Source organism: Pongo pygmaeus, chromosome 11, assembly GCF_028885625.2.
Source record: "Pongo pygmaeus isolate AG05252 chromosome 11, NHGRI_mPonPyg2-v2.0_pri, whole genome shotgun sequence".
Taxonomy (NCBI): Eukaryota; Metazoa; Chordata; class Mammalia; order Primates; family Hominidae; genus Pongo; species Pongo pygmaeus.
This window is the reverse complement of record NC_072384.2, coordinates 70,059,896-70,083,195: the sequence shown is the minus strand read 5'-3', so window position 1 is coordinate 70,083,195 and position 23,300 is coordinate 70,059,896. Positions and strand designations below refer to the sequence as shown.

Sequence of the window (23,300 nt, the reverse complement as noted above, 5' to 3'; positions counted from 1 at the left end):
AACCAAGAAACACAGAAAAGCTGCTCAACATCATTAGTCATTAGAGAAATGCAGATCAAAACTACAATGACATGCCACTTCACATCAACTAGAATGACTAAAATAAAAAAGACAAACAATAATAAATGTTGGAGACGATGTGGAAAAATTGGGACTCTCATAACACTGGTGACGGTAATTTAAATTGTTCAGCCACTTGGAACAGAGGGTTACCATATGACCAAGAAATTCTACTCGTAGGTATATACCCCAAAGAAGTGAAAACATATGTCCACATTAAAAGTTGTACATGAATATTCATAGCAGCATTATTCATAACAGCCAAAAAGCGGAAACAATGCAAAAGTTCATCCCCTGATAAATGAGCAAGCAAAACGTGATATATTCATACAATGGGATATTATTCATCTACAAAAAAATAAAATACTGGTACATAGTACCAGTATTTATTTCATCCAACACTGAAAACATGCTAAGTGAAAGAAGCCAGACACAAAAGGCCATGTTGTATGATTCCATTTACATGAAATGTCAAGAATAGGCAAATCCATGCAGACGGAAGTTAGATTATTGGTTGCCTAAGTTTGGTGGGATTGAGGAGAAAGGGGAGAATGGCTAACGAGTTTGGAGTTTTTTAGGTAATGAAATGTTCTATGATTAGATGGTGGTGATGTTTATACAACTCTGTGAATAATTAAAAACCTTTGAATTGTATACTTTCCTTCTTTTTTTTTTGAGATGGAGTTTCACTCTTGTTGCCCAGGCTGGAGGGCAATGGCACGATCTCAGCTCACCACAACCTTCACCTCCCAGGTTCAAGTGATTCTCCTGCCTCAGCCTCCCGAGTAGCTGGGATTACAGGCATGCACCAACACACCTAGCTAATTTGTATTTTTCTCCATGTTGATCAGGCTGGTCTCAAACTCCCGACCTCAGGTGATCCACCCACCTCGGCCTCCCAAAGTGCTGGGATTACAGGTGTGAGCCACCGTGCCCAGCTGAATTGTGTACTTTCAAAAGATGACTTTTATCATACATGAATTATATCTAAATTGAGCTGTTATTAATAACAAAAGGCCTGGACTAAAGCTATGGGAGAAGGGATGAGAGATTCCCAAGGGAACGTTTTTGAGAAACTTTAGCAGGTAGTGAGCTGGACCTGGTGATGGATTACTTAAAGGAAGTGAGGAGAAGTCAAAGGTGACTCCCAGTTTCTGGAAGAGAGAGAGTGAAGGAATAGAAAGGAGAATGAGATGAAAGAGATACCAAGACACCATGGTTCTCCACGCCATCATGAGAAGAAATGGAAGATGCCAATGAAAGAGAAGAGGGAAGAGTTTCATTTTGTTCAATGGTTAACAACTGTTATGCATCACAGCCTGGTAGATGCAGGTCTCTCATCCAGTGAGCTCGACTGGGAAGGCAAAAATCCCTAGAAGACTTAGAAACTAAGTAAGCCCCAGGCATCTGCAAGTAATCCTTGAAAATCTTTAGAATGTGGGCTTTGTATATTCCTGCCTTCTTGTCGTGCAGGCGAGGAAACATCTTTTACAGAATATTGGGTTACTTTCCAGATGTTATATATCAAAGGAGACTAGAATTCAGGTCTCCTTACTAAACTGCATTATTTACTACAATAGCTTCATAAACAAACAATTAGACTCAGCCCTATTCTTTATTTTTTTGAGAGGAAGTCTCACTCCGTCGCCCTGGCTGGAGTGCAGTGGCACGATCTTGGCTCACTGCAACCTCTGCCTCCTGGGTTCAAGCAATTCTCCTGTCTCAGCCTCCCAAGTAGCCACCACACCCAGCTAATTTTTGTATTTTTAGTAAAGACAGGATTTCACCATGTTGGCCAGGCTGGTCTCGAAATCGTAACCTCAGGTGATCTGCCTGCCTCCCAAAGTGCTGGGATTACAGGTGTAAGCCACCGTGCCCAGCCTGACTCAGCCCTACTTTTTAGACATTTGCCAGAACACATCCCAATACATGCAGTTATGTGTTTGCCCTCTGTAGACATTCTGAGAGACTATGCATCAGAATCCATTGACCATAAAAACAATAAATGCTTAGATTGCTTTTCTGTGACGTCCCTCAACAGTGTGGCTCCAGCATTTCCAGGTGGCCTCTTTCATGCCTAGTTAAGAACATAAAGACTTCCAATTCACCTGGCCCTATTGATGAGAGGATGTTGGGGACACCCTCTTCCTCAAAGGCTCCATGAGTAGAGGATAAGGAAGGGCATTTCCAAGTCATTTTGACAGAAAGCTCAAAGATAATAGGGGCGAGAAAGTATTTTAGGTTTGTCCAAGCCTGCAGACTTGGGTAATTTGGGAACTGGGGAAGTCTTTCCCCTTTCTGGAACCCAACAACATGATCCCAAGAACACCACCAGGTGTATACTCAGGGTTTCAGTCCTGAATGCCAGAAAATACAAAAACGTAGAGTAACATTAAATGAGTTTTTATCTTTTATTTGCCTCCATTTAATAAACCTTGAATGGCTCTGTTTCCTGTCTTTGATTGTCCTGTCTGCATATTTCCTGCTAAGAGTTTACAAAACAGCACTCTTGAACAGGAAGATAAGAAGTGTACCTATTTCTTGAATAACATCAAGGGAGAAAACTGCTAACTCATCCATTTTGTTAAGTGGTTCAAAAGGATCAAAATACCAATTAACTTGCTGGCTCAGAAATCTTTGATATCCTCAGATTTACTGGCATTTTGAAATTCCTGTTCATACTTGCCTAATGGCTTTCTGATTATGAACAAAGAAGTGCCAATCTGTTCAGCATTTGACCTGTTTTCTTAAATATTTTTATGTATTCAAACATTGTTACAAAAAATACTTGACTAGTCAAATTCATGTGCTAAATTTTTTTCTTGTTCCACTTCCAAATTTAAGAGGAAAAAAGAGGCTCAAAGACACTTAAAAAAAAAAGCCATTTCATTCTTATTTTTAATTTAAAAGCTCTCATTGCAAGGAACTTTTTTTTTGCCTTATCTTTTCCATGGAATTTAGCAGAGTTTGGGAGACTTGATAAAGCAAGCTACCATATTTATGACCCATCCTCTCCTGAGAAAAAGTTGGAAAAAATGACTTTGGGCACATGTTTCAGAGTGGAGGTAAAAAGACACTAAAGATGGCTTAAGGAGTGAGGCAGATTCTACAATGTATTTTTTTTTCTTGATTGCCTTGTCTTTGTCAGGCATACAGTGGATTTCAATATTCCTCTCCAGGCATCCTCAGACAGCAGTGCTTCTCAGAGGTGTTTTTTTGTTATTGTTTTCCTTATTTCTTCACAGAAAATTCTACTTGTAATCACATTCATACATAATCTCTATGGCAGTTGTTCAGAAAAGAGTAGCATTTCATTCTTAGGCAAAGGCACTTTCTGGGTTAAGAAAGTGCCATGCAATTTATTTCAATAAATATTGATTGAATGCGCTGAACTGAAGAGATTAAAAGCATGCATGCTGAAACCAGACTGCCTGGGTTCAAATCCTGGCTCTACACTGACCAGCATAAGACCGTGGGAAAATCACTTACTTTCTTTTCATACCCAAGTTTTCTAACCTTTACGTTTTGTAAAATGGGGATAATAATAGAGGCTAGCTTATAGAGTTGTTCTAGGAATCAAATGAGATAATACATTTTAGAATAGTGCTCTAAAACGTCCTGTACTCTTAGGATACTTCAGGTGTTATGTAAGTGTTAATTATCGTATTATATTATGCCAGAATCTGGAAGAAGAACTGGTGCTTGGGTGCATTCAAATCCACCAGAATCTGGGACCACTTATGGAGGGATACTTTCATCATAACAACAAAATACCTGGAGAACTTGAGACCTAAGGATTTATAACATATAAACGTATATGGACATTTAAAATAATGTGATCAGAAGGAAGCTTAACCTGGCTGCTGGATCACTGTAGTTTAGTTGAAGCACAATAAAAATGCAACATTCAAGCAAGTAAATGGTAGCTGGCAACTAGCCAATTACATGTTTGGAGGAGAGCGGGCAGGAGGAACAATCTTAGGACACAGGGATGGCCAGAGTAGAGTTACATTTATAAGAATGCATTCCCGTAGATGACAGTCTGACCTTTTCACAAATTCTTCAAAGAGGATGCGGTGGGAATAGCCCTGGCGGCGGATGCTGACTGTCTCCAGAATCCCTGTGGAGCGGAGCTGGGCCAGCACCCTCTCTCGAGAGAACTGCAGGGCCTCTCGGTCATCATTGGGTTTAATGCAGCGCACAAAGTGGGGCTGTCCAACGACCATTTTGGAGAGCAGGTCCATCAGAGAATACTATGAGGGAGAAAAATGCATAAGGAACAAGGTTACCACCAACGCAATGGATAATTACAACACAGGCCTGCAGAAGCCTCTAGAGCAGTTTGAGGCTCACAGACCTTGAGGAAGAACATGAAATCAACAATAGGAGATAATAATGTAAGTTGCACTTATAGCCATCTGCAGACTCAAACACATTTTTTAAACATCACCTAGTGCCAAGCAATATCCCATATGGCAGAAACTTAGCTAAGAACATGCTCTAGGTTAACCTGTAATTCCACTGCCAGAACTAGAATGCTTGTCACTGTTACTCCAAGGTGATGTTCCACAATCTGTATCTGTAATTTAAAATGTCCAGCTTTTGAGGAAGGGGATAATTGCTTCTTCAGCCTAAGAACCACCAGATAGTCTAAGCAAATCCTACAGACAGCTTGGTAATATGGTAGTGGGACAGAAAAGAAAAATACAAAAACAAGGCAAAGAAAATGAGAGAAGTACACAAAAAGAAGATTGTGGTGACTATCAACTAACATAAACCAAGAGCTGGTGCAGGGCTCTCATAGCAAGGGGGGAGGAAGGACACAGAAAATCAGAGGGGTGCTTATGAAGGGGGGCCTCAGTTGTTCCTCAGGGGCATCCACTGCTGGAGCTCTTCTGGGCACACCTTCAGAAGCTATTATAAGCCAAAGGAAATCAGTTCCATTATTTCATAGTCACTGCTCCTACCGATCAAAATTGGTGTTACCTAGCTTACCAAGATAACTTATTTTTCAGGTTTAACATTGTGAATGGGTATTTTGAGAACACCAAACTGGTTGTTATGGGTATATTTCTGAAAAACCATAAGCCAGAGGCTTTTCTGCTGATAGGGGGGCCCTAAGATCTTGAGGATCACTTCACAGAGTAAATGGAGCCACTAAATCCAGTGGGAAAACACATACAGACACCAAGGGTTACCAGGAGGATGATATGGTTTGGACGAGTGTTTCCTCCAAATCTCATGTTGAAATGTGACCTCTAATGTGGGAGATGGGCCCAGTGGGAGATGTTTGGGTCATGGGGGCAGATTCCTTATGAATGGCTTGGTGCTGTCCCCACGGCAATGAGTGAGTTCTCACTCTATTAGTTCATGCAAAATCGGGCTATTTAAAAGAGTCTGGGATCCCCCCTCTGTCTTGTTCCCTCCCCATTTCTCTCTCTCTTGCCATGTAACATGTCTGCTCTATGAATAAAAGCTTCCTGAGGCCTCACCGGAAGCCAGGTAGATGCTGGTGCCAGGCTTGTACAGCCTGCAGAACCGTGAGCCAAATAAACCTCTTTTCTTTACAAATTATCCAGTCTTGGCTGGGCATGGTGGCTCGTGCCTGTAATCCTAGCACTTTGGGAGGCCGAGGTGGGTGGATCACCTAAGGTTAGGAGTTCGAGACTGGACTGGCCAAAATGGTGAAGCCTCGTCTCTAGTAAAAAAATTTGCCAGGCATGGTGGCACGTGCCTGTAGTCCCAGCTACATGGGAGGCTGAGGCAGGAGAATTGCTTGAACCCAGGAGGCGGAAGTTGCAGTCAGCCGAGATGGCGCCATTGAACTCCAGCCTGGGTGACAGAGCGAGACTCTGTCTTAAAAGAAAAAAAAAATTATCCAGTCTCAAGTATTCCTTCACAGCAACATAAAATGGACTAACAGATGAGGATAGACCCACTGAAGGGGACAGGACCAGGTGGGTCTCAATATAAGTAGCAATTATAAATAACCAAACATCAGAATGATGAGGAAGTGTCCACCTGCCACAGATGCTATATAGCACGACTCACTGAATGGATGGAATACTGGATTCAAAGGTCTGGGGCTCCTGCAATTCATACCCTGAGCCCAATTCTAGCCTGCCTCTGAAGCACAATTGGCTAGGCTGGACTTCTGCGTTTTAGATCCCTGCACCTGCTAGCTTTCCATGGAGCCTTCTATCCAGAGTGCTGGCTCCCAAGTCCTGCCCTTCAGCCTTCCTGGCTCTTCCAGCTTCCCTCCCACCTGACCTCTCATACCTGCCAAGCCCTTTCCTGTGCCAACCCTGTCTTACTACCTCATACTGCTATCCCTGAGATCAGTTCTAAATTTGATCCAACAGCACTTTTTTTTTTTTTTTTTGAGACGGAGTCTCACTTTGTCACCCAGGCCTGCAATGGCACAATCTCGGCTGACGGCAACCTCCACCTCCCAGGTTCAAGTGCTTCTCCTGCCTCAGCCTCCCAAGTAGCTGGGACTACAGGCATCTGCCACCATGCCTAATTTTTGCATTTTTAGTAGAGACGGGGTTTCATCATGTTGGCCAGTCTGGTCTCTTAACTCTTGACCTCAGGTGATGCGCCTGCCTCAGCCTCCCAAAATGCTGGGACTATAAGTGTGAGCCATTGCACTCGGCCTAACAGTATTTCTACTGTGAAACTATCCGGACCTTAGCTCCCAGTCTCTAAGGGCCTCCCAACTCTAATGCTTTATAATTTGAAGACAAACAAATCTGTGCAAATTGCTGCAAGAGTGTATATGTCTTATCTTTGCTATATAATGTGCATTTAACAGAGCCCTTCTGGAGACCATGTTTTTACCCAAAGGAGGCATTTAACTAGATGAAGTATCAGAAATAGGGATGGCAGAAATGGGAAATAATAGGGCTCAGACAAGTGGGTTTTACAATGGGTCAATTCAATCTAGGAAAATAAAGTCAATGCTAAGACAGATTCTCTCAGTATCTGAACTTATAAGCCACCTTCTGGAACTTTATTAACTACTTTACTATTCAGTATGCTAGAAAAGTGGCTGCCTCTAGTAGCTTTAAGACCAAGAAGCGGCTCAAATGCTAACAGAATCAGTCATTTAATGGGCAGGATTTTGTGCCCAATGTTCTCTTCCCTCCTTGCTTCCGCCACTTCCCCAACCCAATCTTTCTTGACTCTGTGCTTTGCCGTTGTTTCACTGACTCCATCTGGGCATCTCATAAGAAGGCTTGGACAGTCCTTTTTGGAAGCAGGCAGAATAGAGATCAAGAAGACTCCATACCCGGAAGTAAGAAGCCACAGTTTGCCTCTTCATGTTGGTGGTTTCTTCCGGATGCCGTATCACCTCCAGAGTGTCCACCTGGAAGCATAGGTGGAGGCAAGTGGTTTGAGGATCTAGGCACTTACCTCATGCTCCATGTCTTCCAAAATCTGAAAGGCTGTTTGGCCAAATATCTGAGGGGCCATGGTATTTAGGACACAATAGTGTATACTGTGGGGAGAATTTTTCAAAACATAGAAACAAAAGAATATGCATTGTTCTACTCATTTGACAACAATACCTCACTCTATAAAATACCATATGGTTTCAGTGTAAACCCCTGGTACTTCTATACTTCTACATCTTCTAATGAACCCCTGTTAAATTCTCTAGTAAGGTCATATGAGACCAAACTATTGCTTAAAAGGAAACTTGGCAAAAGGCCATGAGGCGAAATCATTGTAAAGACATGACGGCCCCAAAGCCCAGGTTGTACCACAGGGAATTAGGCCAGCATCAGTTGCCTTCCATGTCGTCAGACTCTGATGCTGCAACACTCCTCCTGCCTCCCACGGTTCCCATGTGCTCACTGCAGATAGGAGCTCAGGCACCAAATCACTCGGAAACCCAATGGAATGCACCTGTTCTCAATATCTATCCCAACTACCTGGGCTGACTGGAAGGAATTTATTGATGAAAACAACTGTAGGGGCTGACTGCAAGCAGCCTGTGTTCCATTATTATAATGCAACAACAAAAACCCTGCTTTGGTTTGCAGAGTGCATGAGTGGCATTTAGCACTGGCCTTGCCGTGGCAGCTTCCCATCTGCTCTGAACAGGTGGCAAGGGTACAAAGCAGAAATGTTTGAAATGGAAGACACTGCTGTCAGCATGTGGTTTAGACTGGGTGGACTGCCATCCAGGCAGCCACCTTCCCATGGGGTAAGGATGTCTGCAGCCTTGTTCAATGAAAGTGAAAAACAGGTGCTAAAAGGGGTGGGAGTTAGGAGGGGTGAATAAAGAGGCTTGCCTAAAGGAGTATGTGGGAGACTGTGTGCAAAATGGAAGGAAATGTTTCAATTGGGAGGGGTAAAGAAAACAGGTTTATTTAAAAAGGGGAGAAAACATGCAGCTAAGTTTTCAAAACCTAGAAAAACAACCTAAACAGTGAGCAGCTCTATGACCCGAGTGAAGACATCAGAGACAGTGCAGCTTTATTTTAATGAGCTGCATGGCAGATGCCATCAGTCCATTCACATGCAGCTGAAACAATGATACAACGGCCTGTAGGTTTGACATTTTAATTTTTTCTAATGGGAAAGGAGGAAAGGAAAGATCCTGGGTTTAGAAAGAAGAGGGAATAAAGAGAAAACACAACACACCAGCCCCACCTGCAGAGCGTGTTACACTCTCTCCACTGTCACCAGATGGGTCCACTCTGGAGGTTTCTTTCCCTTTCTCACCCCCATTTGAGTACAGAACTCAGAGCTGGTGAGGTTTGGGGCAAACTAATCAGGTCTGAAGAAAAGGTCTTGGCTAGGGCCAGCCTTTGGCTAAATTGTAAATTCTGGATTTTCTTCAACTTTTTTCTCCTTATTTTCTTCTTCTACCCCGGCCCCCCCGACCTCCATACATATACATACACACAACTTCGGGAATTTCTCCACCACTTCTTTTTATTTATTTATTTTTTTTTTAAATGGAGTTTCACTCTTGTTGCCCAGGCTGGAGTGCAATGGCGCGATCTCAGCTCACTACAACCACCACCTGCCGGATTCAAGCAATTCTCCTGCCTCAGCCTCCTGAGTAGCTGGGATTACAGGCGCCTGCCACCACACCCAGCTAATTTTTGTATTTTTGGTAGAGACGAGGTTTTACCATGTTGGCCAGGCTGGTCTCGAATTCCTGACCTCAAGCGATCTGCCTGCCTCGGCCTCCCAAAGTGCTAGGATTACGGACTTGAGCCACCGTGCTCGGCCCAGCCTTTTTTTCTTTTTTCTTTTTTTTTTTTTGAGACTGAGTTTTGCTCCCAGGCTGGAGTGCAATGGTGTGATCTCGGCTCACTGCAACCTCCACCTCCGGGGTTGAAGTGTTTTCCTGCCTCAGCCTCCCGAGTAGCTGGGATTACAGGTGCCCGCCACCATGCCTGGCTAATTTTATGTTTTTAATAGAGACAGAGCTTCTCCATGTTGGTCAGGCTGGTCTGAAACTCCCGACCTCAGATGATCCACCCGCCTCGGCCTCCCAAAGTGCTGGGATTACAAGAGTGAATCACCTCGCCCGGCCTCAGCACTTCTTTTTGTTAAGAGATCCTCCCTGAAGAAGCACCTCTTGCTTTGAACCTGGCTTTTCCTCCTTCATTTCCCTCCCTTTTTATTCAAATTAACTAGTGAGCACCAGCCCCCCAGGCAGCTGAAAAGCTCATTTATAATTTTCTATTGGTAGATGTTTATGAATTGACCTATTACCCTCCCTCAGAACTTAGACACTTAGCATTTGAGAATTTAAGTTTAGTGACCAAAAAATCCTTGATGTGTATTAATTCAGCTGAAACACAATTTAAAAGGAATACTCTTATAAGAAAATTTCACATATACCCCATAAATCTGCACAAATAAAATATAAATAAATAAAAGGAATAATCTGTATTGTTTTCAAGATCAGCACCGGTTCCCTGCAGCAAATTGGAAAAATGCAGAGTTAAGCACCAATTTGCACTCTAAAAGTTATAAGGCTATGTGTTCAGGAGGTAGCTCCCAGCTAGTGACAGCCCCTGTCTAACTGCACAGCATCTGTGTTTCAACAGGACTTTAAATTCTGTCCTTGCAATCACATACAGAGTGATGTTTGGAAATAAAGTAAAAACCTATTCTTTGATATATACAACCTGGAAATGCTAATGCTTGTCTGTAATTCACCACCTACATACTTAGTACTGTGTTTGACAGAATAGGTGATATGTCTTTTTTTTTTTTTTTTTTTTTTTTTTGAGACAGAGTCTCACTCTGTCACCTAGGCTGGAGTGCAATGGTGCAATCTCAGTTCACTGCAACCTCCGCCTCCTGGGTTCAAGTGATTCTCCTGCCTCAGCCTCCTGAGTAGCTGGGATTACAGGTGCACACCACCACGCCTGGCTAATTTTGGTATTTTTAGTAGAGACACGGTTTCACCATGTTGGTCAGGCTGGTCTTGAACCCCTGACCTTGAGATCCGCCCGCCTCGGCCTCCCAAAGTGCTGGGTTTACAGGCGTGAGCCACCACGCCCGGCCTAGAATAGGTGATATTGAGAGATGACAACGTGTTAGCGGCCCATGCTAGCAGCCCTTGCTTGCTCTCGGGGACTCCTCTGCCTCAGCATCCACTCTGGCCACGCTCGAGGAGCCCTTCAGCCCACCACTGCACTGTGGGAGCCCCTCTCTGGGCTGGCCGAGGCCAGAGCTGGCTCCCTCTGCTTGCGGGGAGATAAGGAGGGAGAGGTGCGGGCCGGGAACCAGGGCTGCGCCTCGCTTAAGAGCCAGCATGAGTTCCAGGTGGATGCAGGCTCGGTGGGCCCCGCCCTGGAAGCGGCTGGCTGGCACCGCTGGCCACGGGCAGTGAGGGGCTTAGCATCTGGGCCAGCAGCTGCGGAAGTTGTGCCAGGTCCCCCAGCACTGCCGGCCTGCCCGCACCACGCTCAAATTCTCGCCGGGCCTCAGCCGCCTCCCCCTGGGGCAGGGCTTGGGACCTTCAGCCCGCCACGCCCGAGCCCCCCCAACCCCAGTGGATTCCCATGCGGCCCGAACCTTGAGCCTCCTCGAGGGGCACCACCCCCTGCTCCATGGCACCTGGTCCCATCACTGCCCAAGGGCTGAGGAGTGCAGGAACGTGGCCGGGGACTGGCGGGCAGCTCCACCTGCAGCAGGATCCACTAGGGAAGCCAGCTGGGCTCCTGAGTGGGGGTGGGGACTTGGAGAACTTTTATGTCTAGCTAAAGGTTTGCACCAACCTTGGTCTAAAGCTAGACCAATCTTGTGTCTAGCTCAAGGTTTGTAAACGCACCTATCAGTGCTCTGTGTCTAGCTAATCTAGTGGGGACTTGGAGAACTTTTGTGTCTAGCTAAAGGATTGTAAATGCACCAATCAGCACTCTGTGTCTAGCTCAAGGTTTGTAAACCCACCAATCAGCACCCTGTCAAAACGGACCAATCAGCTCTCAGTAAAATGGACCAATCCACAGGATGTGGGTGGGGTCAGATTAGGGAATAAAAGCAGGCTGCCGGAGCCAGCAGTGGCAACCGACTGGGGTCCCTTTCAACGCTGTGGAAGCTTTGTTCTTTCACTCTTCACAGTAAATCTTGCTGCTGCTCACTCTTTGGGTCCACGCTGCCTTTATGAGCTGTAACACTCACTGCAAAGGTCTGTAGCTTCACTCCTGAAGCCAGCAAGACCACGAACCCACCAGGAGGGACAAACAACTCCGGATGGGAGGAATGAACAAACTCTGGACACACCATCTTTAAGAACTGTAACACTCACCGCGAGTGTCCGTGGCTTCATTCTTGAAGTCAGCGAGACCAAGAACCCACCAATTCACAGTATGTTATTGGAGTATTTTCTAATTTAAGAATTTAAAAAGGTCTTTGGTTGGCGAGGGATCTCTTGTATATTTGCATAGTCATAAGGTTCTTCTGAACTTGGAATGGATCTAAAAGAATTTCTGACAAGGAACAAACCAGAAGTTGCTTCTCTCAGCCTTTTAAACTAGACCTCTCTCTGTATCACGCCTTCCACGGAGCTCCAAAGCCAGCCCCAACACTCCAAACCAAAAGGGCTAAGAAGGCTGTTGTATATAACCTAAGAGTTTGTCTTCCTGAGCTAATGTCATTAATATAATAGTAGTAGCATCATTTACTTTTTTAACCAAAAATGCTTTTAGAAACAACCTGGAAAGTGAGTTCTATTAGGGCATCATCTAGCAAATAATTCTTCCCAAAAGTGGGGATTTGACAAAGAGAAAATCCTCTCCAAAGTATATGTTTTTTACCTTAGGATAAAAAAAGAGACCAGAAAAGCTTTCCTAGGCTGAGTGATTGCTATTGACAAACCTGGTTGAAATTCTTGCTAGCTGTGTGGCCATGCACCTGTTACACTCATGTGCCACAGAAGTAGGACATTTCAGTCAATGGTAAACTGTATATACTACAGTAGTCCCATAGATTATAATGGAGCTGAAAAAATCCCATTGCCTAGTAATGTTGTAGACATCATAATGTCATAGTGCACTTCATTATTCATGTGTTTGTGGTGATTTGGTGTAAACAAACCTGCGCTGCCAATTATATCAAAGCAGAGCATGTACAATAATGTACAGTATATAATACTGGATAATGATAGTAAACAACTATGTTACTGGTTTACGTATTTACAATACTTGTAATCATTATTTTAGCCAGGTGTGGTGGCTCACGCCTGTAATCCTAACACTTTGGGAGGCCGAGGTGGGTGGACCACTTGAGGTCAGCAGTTCGAGACTAACCTGGCCAACGTAGTGAAACACTGTCTCTACTTAAATATAAAACTTAGCCAGGCGTGATGGTGGGCACCTGTAGTCCCAACTACTCAGAAGGCTGAGGCAGGATAATTGCTTGAACCTGGGAGGTGGAGGTTGTAGTGAGCCGCGATTATGCCACTGCATTCCAGCCTGGATGACAGAGCGAGACTCTGTCTCAAAAAAACAAAAAAATTATTATTTTAGGGTGTACTCCTTCTACTTACATTAAAAACAAAACAAAAAACATTAACCGTGGAACATCCTCAGGCAGGTCCTTTAGGAGGTATTCCAAAAGAAGGCATTGTTATCATAGGAGATGATGACACTATGCGTGTTAGACCTTCCAGTTGGACAAGATGTGGCGTTAGTAGAAGACAGTGATGTTGATGATCCTGATCCTGTGTAGGCCTAGGCTAATGTATGTGTTGGTGTCTTTGTTTTTCACAAAAAAGTTGTAAAAGTAAAAAATTTTTAAATAGAAGTTTATAGAATAAAGATATAAAGAAAGAAGATTTTTGTACAGTTGTACAATGTGTTTGTGTTTTAAGCTAAGTGCTATTACAAAAAAAGAGTGAAAAAGTCTTTAGACAGACTTGTCCCAAAACATTCTTTGTTTTATAGGCCTTTTTAAGTTCATTAAAAAAAATTAAAGTAAACTGAGGTTAATTTATGACTGAAGAAAATGCATTTTAAAATAAATTTAGTATAGCCTAAGTGTACATTATTTATAAAGTCTACAGGAGTGTACACTAATGTCTGAGGCCTTCATATTCACTCGACACACACTTACTGACTCACCCAGGGTGACTTCCAGTCCTGTAAGCTCCATTCATGGTAAGTGCACTATGCAGGTGTGCCATTTTTAATCTTTTGTACATTTTTACTATACCTTTTCTATGTTTAGATACAAAAATACTTACACTGTGTTATACTGCCTACAGTATTCAGTACAGTAACATGTATGGTTTGTAGTCTCGGAGCGATAGGCTATAGCTTATAGCCTAGGTGTATAGTAAGCTATACCATCTAGGTTTGTGTAAGCACACTCTATGATTGAACAACGACAAAAATCACCCAATGACGGAGTCCTCAGAATATATATCACCTTATTAAGTGACTGATGACTGTATTTAACTTTTAAAAGCCTCTGTTTTCCTCGTTAATAAAACTGGTTAGTCAAAACTGCTGCCTTGCACACATATAACAAATAACATTAGTTCTCCTTCCATCATTACCATGATTGATTTAGTTTTAGCATAGTGATAAACATCAAGGACGCAAAGCGCGTTCAGTGGCAGAAGGAGAGTTCTGCTACCACGCAACTCAGCAAGGAGATCTGTATATTTATTGGTAAGAAAAATAGTTCCAATGAAACTGTTGGGGTACAGAAACATATACCCCAAAATATGGTGCTTTGACATGTTGAACTGAAGAAGAGTCAAGGTCTCTCTGATACCCCAACCCCCATCTCTTAATCCTCTGTCTCTCCCATAGCCCAGGATGAAGCTGTTCTCTGAAATTCCTTTATCTGCCTGAAGCCTAGACCCACCAAAGAAAACAATTACCTGTGATCCCTTCCCTGAGTTTTTCATTAACTAAACTCCTATCACAGGAAGAAGGGCTGCAGTCTGTCAACACAACTGGACAGACTTGTCCCAAACCATAGTTTGTTTTGCAGACCTAGCAGACTTTGTCCCAGGCCACTGTATGTTCTTCAAGGCCATTAAATTCCCCTAAAATCATTTACCGCCCCCTCAAAATCATCCACACTTCTCCATCTCCCTCTCCCTTAAGAAGGGTATATAACCATCTGTGTACCATTTGTCTGGTGGGTAATCACTCTGTGATTCTCCCCTATTCCTGTTAATACATCTGTATGCCTTTTCTCCTATTAATCTGCCTCTTCTCAGTTTATTTTCAGCAAACTTTCAGAGAGTGAGGAAGTTTTCCCCTGGCCCCTATACGACCAATATCAAAATGATCAATACAAGCCATATTCTGGACAAAACCATTGTCTGTCTAACCCAGTATACTTTCCTCCTACAACACAGACTTACACAACAATGTAAGTCAGTTGGAGCTGAGCAAGCGTGTTTTCTGCCCACATGATAAACATCCTGTTTGGTTCCTTGTGAATGGTTAGCCTTCAGAGTAGTCACGAATAAGTTTTACAAATTGTGTTACAGTCCCTACGCCACAGCAGTTGAGCAAGCTTCTATATACATAAGGCTCCACACATGGAATTTTAAATGGTTATCAAAACTTGAGTAATACAGTATATATTGAGTGTTTCCTATCTGAAATCACTGTACTAAACACTTCCTATGTTATGTCACTAAATTCTCAAAATAACCTATGAGGTAAATGATATTATTCTTCCCATTCTACATATGAGGAAGTTAAGAATAACATATTTTAGATAAAATTCTCAGAGTCCTACAGCCAGTAGACGGCCATGCCTATATCTGAACCCACTTTGATTCGTAAACCATAATTCTTAAACATTATATACTGCCACTGAAACCACCTTTGCAAAAATTATAACTGAGACGATTATTACAGTGAAAAGAGATCTGATGTAACTGACTCCATCTTGCTTCTAACCTACAAGCTGTCCTTGTTCATTCCTGGGTGTAGGCCGAACTAACTTTAGGAGGAACTTATAGTTTAGCTTTGAAACAAAGACAGTAACAGCCCTTTCCCAAAACAAACCCCCTTCCTGCCTGGGGACTAAACTGCCTTTGCAGGACTAACAAATTAGCCACAAGACTAGAAATCATGGTTTAGGAGTCATGCAGCTGGAGGCTGCAAGATTGTAAATTTTTCCAAATTGCTCCTGGGGATAACATCAGTATTGTAAGACCTAAGATCAATGCTTGAGATATTTTACAAACCCTGCACTCAATAGATCAGCTAGCACCATCCAGATCAATAAACTGGCTCATCTGGTCTTGTGGCCCCAACCCAGGAATTGACTCAGTGCAAGAGGACAGTTTCGACTCCCTATGATTTCATCTCTGACCTGACCAATCAGAACTCCTAATGCACTGTCCCCCCTACCCACAGAATTATACTTAAAAATTCGGATCCCCAAATTCTCTGATTTTAGTAATAAAAAAAACTCTAGTCTCCCACATAGCTGGTTCTATGTGAATTACTCTTTCTCTATTGCAATTTCCGTCTTGATCAATCGGCTCTGTCTAGGCAGCGGGCAAGGTGAGCCCATTAGGTGGTTACAAATTTGGGGGCTGGTCTGGGATTGCCTTTGTGGCTACCTGCCTGTGGTTTGGTAGCCCCTCTCCTTTGATGGATCCAGAGGCCAGCCCAAGCAGCCACCTAGTTCTCTTGGATTAGGGGCTGACTCTGGCACTGTCTCTACTGGCAGGTCACTGCCAGCCCAATGTGCATGAATTTAATTGCAATAGAGAAGTAGTCCTGCGGAGACATTTCATAACTGTAGCCCCATGGTAGGATGTCTGTCTGTATCTCCACCACAGGGTGTCTGTAACTGGAGCCATATCACAGGGTGTGTCTCTGTCTGTAGCCCAATCTTGGAGTGTCTATAGCTGTAGCCCCATTATGGGGTGTCTGATTTGGTGAGTATTCTAGGAGCTGCCAACACCTCTTCCCTTCTCCTGATAGGTTTGGCTCCTTCAAGGTCTCAGCTGGCCCTCCCTAATGAGTAAGAAGAGTCTTGGTTCCGGAGATTTCTCCTCAATCAGGAAGATTTTGGAGAGATTTCTCAGATGGAGAATAGGAGGTTAGTTTGGAAGGAATACTCCTGGAATTCTTGGCAAAGGATCTTGATTTGGAAGGCCTTCTGTCCATCTTGTCTTTGTTTTGTGTGTTTGTATGTGTGGAACGGATCTCTGAAGAAACTGCTAACCAAAGTCCAACAGGCCTAACTTGAAGAACCCTCTGTAAGTGTAATCACATTCAGTGAGCCCTGATGAAAGCTCAACAGGCCTGACTCTGTGATTCTCCACTCTTCGTCTTGCCCAGAGACCACTCATTGAATTCCTGGTTGGAGGTCATCCCTCCTCACCTTAAGTGGATCAAAGATGACAGAGACCAATGGGAGAAAGTTTGAGCCTTGTTAGGTCAATATTGGGTGTGGAATGAGGTGACTAGTGTCTGTTTTGTTATGCGTATTTTGCTTAGGCTGGGATGGAAAATGTTAATTCGGTTCCTCATGCAGCCTATCGGGCGGCATCTTGCAAAACTAGAAAGCTTTTGCCTATGGTTCCATAAAACAGAAAGTGATGATTTTCTTTTGTGATGGGGCTTGGTCCCCACAGCTATGGTGCAGTGAGCAGGGTCATCAAAAGCTGCTCTGTTCTTCTGAAAGTTGCAGAGAAAGGGAGCCCAGAAACCTGGTACTTGGTATGCTGGCAAAAAGGGTAAGAATTTCTTACCAGCCAGGTTTCTGGTCAGTTGGTCTCTCTCTCTCTCTCTCTCTCGGGTGGGTGGGTGTGTGTGTGTGTGTGTGTGTGTGTGTAAATGGCAAACATCACTGTTTGTCTCTTCTGCAAAGGTTTGATTAATAGAAAAAAAGGATTTGTGAGACTCGTCTTATTAGGCTGCAGCAAATCTGGTGTACTTTGTGCTAAGAATTTGTCTTTCTGTAATGGAGAGGCAGTGCCACAGGATAGAACATGGGCTGTGGACCCCTAAACCCCTACTTTTCAAGCCAGCCTGGCAGGCTTGTCAGTTACAAACTTTGCTGCAGTCCCCTGAAACCAATACCGGATGAAGTTTCTCATGTTGTTTTATGTCCTTAAAATCTTAACCATGTGACCATGTGGGGATACTTTATTTTAGTCTCTGCCATCCAGAGGACAAGGATTTTGTGGTTCATGTCATAGCTATCCCTAAAAATTATCTTAAGCGGTTTAAAGCCTTTGCAAGCTCAAAATTGGCTACTCTAGGCCTGTTTTGGGAAGAACAATAGGAACTGCTTAATGTTGTAGCTCCATAGCTAAGGCTTTGTTTTTTTGACAATGGCAGCCTAGGTTCAATTCTTTGCTTAGGAAATCAGTCCTTTCTGGTTTGTTATTTGTGTAACTTTTTGCCATTTATTGATTATTTTCCCCTATGGACTGCTTCTGATTTCCTGTCTTAATTTTTTATTTCTCTGAATTACCTTTGGGTAGATTCTAAATCTTGTAAATAAAGAAACTGTTCACTGTCTCTTTGAGACAACTTATGCATTCATGGTTAAGTTATAACCTTAGTTAAAACTTATTAATTTCACTGGGAGGTTACCTGTGGTAGAATTCAAAAGCCAAAAATATTGGCTCTCCTGGCTGGAGTCTGGAATAAGAGATTTTAAAAGTTTTTTAAAAAAACAAAAGAGCTCTACTGTTAAAATCAGCTTAATTAAAATGGATATCCAAGCTATACATATTTAAAAGGGCTTTATCTTTTTCCTCTTCTTGAATCATGTTTTTCTGAAAAAGGTTTTTCTTCTCAGTTGACGGAATTATTTTTCTCCATTTTGTCTTCTTGCCGCTCTTGATGGCCACATGAGAGAACCTAAGAATTTCAAACAGCCTGGGACTCCTGGGGTAAAACAGAGGTGGCACCACAGACCCCATTCTGGAAAAAACCTGTTTTCCTCATAGAACCCCAGGAATTGAAAGTGGATAGATCTCTCTCAAAATCTAAGGCTCTGTTTGGTTTTACATTATGTTACCTGACCTTTTTTTTTTTACTTTTGGGGGTATCAGAAATTACTTTGCATTATGGAAAAGCCTTTAGCCTTGGTGTATAGCAACTTTAAGTGATATTGGCTGTTATGGAGGGAGACTTGGCTCTTTGCATGCTTGGATTAGAGAAGCATGCTTGGCCATCTGGAAGGTATGCAAACATCCCCACCTTCCACTGAGAGATGAGACTCCCATGTGGATGGGCTGATTACAAAATGGGCCGATTGGCTTTTGGTTGCCTGGCAATAAAATGCACAGAAAAAGCATTGCACTGTCTTCTTCCATAGTGTTTCCCTCTTTTGGGGGATCCAGGATGTGATATAAAAATGGGACCCTTAATTTTGGGGATCTGTTTTTGCCTTCCAGCTGTGCCTGCTTATTAGGCCCTGAAAACTGCAAGCTTTCCTCACCCTATTCCTCCAAGGGCTCCACCCTGAAGCCAGTAATCCAATTACTGACTAATGAAAATCTTGACAACTACTGGATCTTCTTTTCTCTGTATATTTATATCTGTTTGTGTGACGTTTATATATGAAAGAGCTCTGAACAATTGGGGGTAAAAGTAAGGGCTTAAATCAAATATTTTGTCAGAAAAATAGAAACTGTAATGCTTTTTGTTCATGTGACTTTAGTAATCTTTTGGAAATAAAGAGAATTTTAAAGATTATTGGTAAAATAAAAATGTCTTCAAAATTTAGACATTTGGTCAAAACATTTGGTCTAAATTAGGTCAGATATTAGGTTTGCTAAATGCTTTAAGGTAATAAACTACTTCTTTGACTTTTGAAAACTGTTTGACTTACCTACTTTGGAGCCATTAGGTTCTAGATAAGGCCTGGGGACATATGGCGTAAGCCATGCCCCCTACCTGTACTAGGAAGAATCAAACCTTATTTGTACTTCTGTCTGGTGTCCTAGGCTCCACAGCTAGTATATATTAAAATCATTTACTTATCAGGCTTTTCACCAAAGATGAAAGATGCTAAAAGTTAATAGTGTAACATGTACTTGAGTCCACTGGAAAAAGAGTTTTACATGCAAGGTTGCAAGGTATAGAAGGAAAGTAGGATGTGGTTTTGGTGGGAAATTATAAGAAGTCATGGGAATACGGTTTTTGTTAAAGAGAATGTAATTTTGTCTAGTTCAGAGGGTTTTAAAGAATGTCTTAACCTAAAAGAGTAAAGGGACAAAACTGAAGGTTTAAGCAAGTTGGAAAGGTTTGTGAAGGGTTGATGTGGTAAAGGAAGTTCTGTGAGAAGCAGCAAGTTGGCTAAGAGTTGAAGGCAATTGTTCAGTATTTTTCTGTAGCTCAAACATTAAAATAAAAGCACATTGATGTGGAGCCAGAATCTGGGCCCACGTGTCTGAATAACAGGGTTTTCTTTTAAAAAAATTGATCTGTTTAACAGAAAATTGTAAAGAGTTATAAGAAGTTTATGAAAATCTTACCTTATGGTCAAACTAATTAAAACTGCATAAATTTATAAAATTTTATTAAAAACTAGCTTTAGCATTAAAGACGCCCTAAAGCAAACATGAAACTTAGTTTTCTCTTTTGAAAAAGATTTTTATGTAATATTAAGAGACAATTAAAACAAATCTTGTTTGCCTTTTGAGTAAACTACAAAAAAAAGGGAGGGGAGAGAGAAGAGACAGATTCAGCTGGCCTCATGCTGTCTTCATAGGATCTTGTTGTCTAGAAAGCTGAGTCTCCTCTCTATCGGAGTAAAGGTCTTTTCCTTTTTAAAATTTCTGGGTTATCATTTTGGCTAAATGAATGACTTACGGTGACCTGGGATTCTATTTAGTGATATCCAGTGTTGTAAACCTTTGATATGTGACAAACTTTGCAAAATCAAATGATAAAGTATGTCTTTTTCTGACCTAATTAATCTTTTAGATATTAGGTCCCCTAAAGTGCAAAAATGATGTATTTGCTTATTTCATATAAAAATCACACAGGAAACATTGTCAAATATGAAATGATGTTTGGCTTTCTTTGGACTGCATTTTTATAAATATGTTATTTGTATGTGTTCCAAAATTATAGGAGGCTTCTATAATTCTGATATAATTTAATGTATATTAAGCCTTTTAATTATTATGTAAAATTGTTGTATGCCACAGAAGTAACCAAAATTCCTAGTCAATTGTAGATTTAATAGTGGCTGTCCTAAGACTTTTGTCATCCACAGACAATTGTCTTGTTTTGATCCTTTTCAGAAGGCAGTTTATAATCAGATATAGGGCTCTGATGGGTTCTCTTGAATGCAGGTCTCTGATAATGTAGAAATTGTGTTATTGGAATAGAGGAAACAAAACAAACTTCTAGGACTCATGGAGAGCTGATGTGATAAAAATTGCTAATCCTTTTAGTTTTCAGAGTCAAGAAAACTTTTTCTTTTTCTTTTTCTTTTTTTTTTTTTTTTTTGAGACAGAGTTCTGCTCTTGTCACCCAGGCTGGAGTGCAATGGCGCGATCTCAGCTCACCACAACCTCTGCCTCCCGGGTTCAAGCAATTCTCCTGCCTCAGCCTCCTGAGTAGCTAGGATTACAGGCATGTACCTCCATGCCCAGCTAATTTTGTATTTTTAGTAGAGATGGGGTTTCTTCATGTTGGTCAGGCTGGTCTCAAACTCCAGACCTCAGGTGATCCACCCACCTCAGCCTCCCAAAGTGCTGGGATTATAGGCATGAGCCACTGCGCTCAGCCAAGAAAACTTTTTTTTTGAGCTATTTAGAACATTTAGCAATTGAGTAAAGTATACTCCCATGAATGAAATTTGGAGCATATTGCTTTCTCTCTACCTGATTCATCCAGAATTTAGAAACTATTTGTGAGTATTCTCAACTTATGGCAGTCTAGTTTTTTGCATAACTGCAATAAAAATCTCATTTCTTTTGTAACAGGACACAATTGGAGAAACTGGTTATTTTACCAAGACCTTGACTGGAATGGCATGCTTTCTTTAAATAACCAAAGTTGACTTATAGAGCCAATAAAGGGAAAGCTGTCCTGATACCTTGTCTACACAGTCCCTGTACTGGGTTCCTGACCTGTACTAAATAAAGAATGTCACTTTCTGACAGGCCCAGGAGCACCAAGTTATCTTAGGACCTTCAGAGGAGGAAAATTCACTCAACTCATACAGGTGTTTGCAGGCATACATAAATCTGTGACTGGGCTTCAAGGCTTTAAAAGTACAATCTGAGATTCCTTATAGAACAAAGTTTCAGCAAAGCCAATTTTAAAAGAGCCTATGTGGCAAATAGTTATTCCTACTGGACTTTATGCAAATAATCAAGCCAAGCATAATAGGGCTAAAATTTATTTTGCAAGTAAATTTGACCTACTATGATTTATCTTTAGTAAAATTGGGGACTAGTGAGAGAAAAATTATACTTCAAAACAACAACAACAACAACTATCGTACACCTGTTGTTAGTTGTTCTTGAGTTTTTATTATTTTCTGCAATTTGGATTAAATTCTAAATTATCTGTGGGCTACAAGTCCCCAAACTAATGCTTTCAAATCTTTACTTTTAAAACTTGGAATTGCACTGCTTATCCCAGAACGCATTATTTACCTTACAGTATGCTGTTCTATAAATGCTGCATTAAAACCATAGATGAGAATACTAACACCCTTGTGATGTAAGCCTTGAAACCCCAACCAGGCACCTATGAGTACGTGCAGACAGCTGCAAAGCAGTTCTACTCCTCTTACCTTGGGGTCAATACCTAACCCCACTACTCCCCCTGTTCAGCAGGAAGATGTTAGAGTGGTCTTCATCCTTTTTCCATCTTCACAGCCCACATCTGAAGAATAAGGTGTTACAAAACCCAAAGAAAGGGACTGAAACTACCTTTGCAAAAATTGTAACTGAGACAATTATTACAGTGAAAGAGATCTAACATAACTGACTCCATCTTGCTTCTAACCTCCAAGCTGTCCTTGTTCATTCCTGGGTGTAGGCCGAACTAACTTCAGGAGGAACTTAGTTTATAGTTTAGCTTTGAAACCAAGACAATAACAGCCCTTTCCCAAAACAAATCCCCTTCCTGCCTGGGGACTAGACTGCCTTTGCAAGACTAACAAATTAGCCACAAGATTAGAAAATATGGTACAGGAGTCAAGCAGCTGGAGGCTGCAAGACTCTAAACCTCCCCAAATTGCTCCTGGGGATAACATCAGTATTGTAAGACCTAAGATCAGTGCTTGAGATATTTTACAGACCCTGGACTTGATGGATCAGCTGGCACCACTCAGATCAATAAACTGACTCATCTGGTCTTATAGCCCCAACCCAGAAACTGACTCAGTGCCAGAGGACAGCTTCAACTCCCTATTATTTCATCTCTGACCTCACCAATCAGAACTCCTGATTGACTTGCTCCCTACCTACCAAAGTATCCTTCAAAACTCCAATCCTTGACTACTCGAGGAGACTGATTTGAGTGATAATAAAACTCTGGTCTCCTGCGCAGCCAGCATTGTGTGAATTACTCTTTCTCTATTGCAATTCCCATCTTGATCAATTGGCTCTGTCTAGGCAGTGGCCAAGATGAACCCACTGGGTGGTTACACCACCCGATGTGGTTTATATAACTTAGAAAATAAAAGTCTGAAAGCACGGTATCAGTAAAAAGATTTGCCTCATTTGTCAACTAAATTTACTCTTGGATGAAGATATAGACTCCAAAGAATCCCATAAACCATCTAGATTTTGG

General features: G+C 42.0%; 1 protein-coding gene across 3 annotated transcripts in view; it reads right to left on the bottom strand.

Annotated features, from left to right (window-relative positions):
• The window catches only part of MYO3B (myosin IIIB), a 485,003-nt gene that overhangs the window by 181,408 nt on the left and 280,295 nt on the right, over nucleotides 1–23,300 (bottom strand). For all 3 annotated transcript variants that reach the window (XM_054476982.1, XM_054476984.1, XM_054476983.2), the window contains exons 24-25: nucleotides 7,352–7,429; nucleotides 4,108–4,313 (exon numbers count right to left, since the gene is read on the bottom strand). In XM_054476982.1, coding sequence (XP_054332957.1) covers nucleotides 4,108–4,313; nucleotides 7,352–7,429 — 284 coding nt within the window. The remainder of the gene's footprint in view (nucleotides 1–4,107; nucleotides 4,314–7,351; nucleotides 7,430–23,300) is intronic.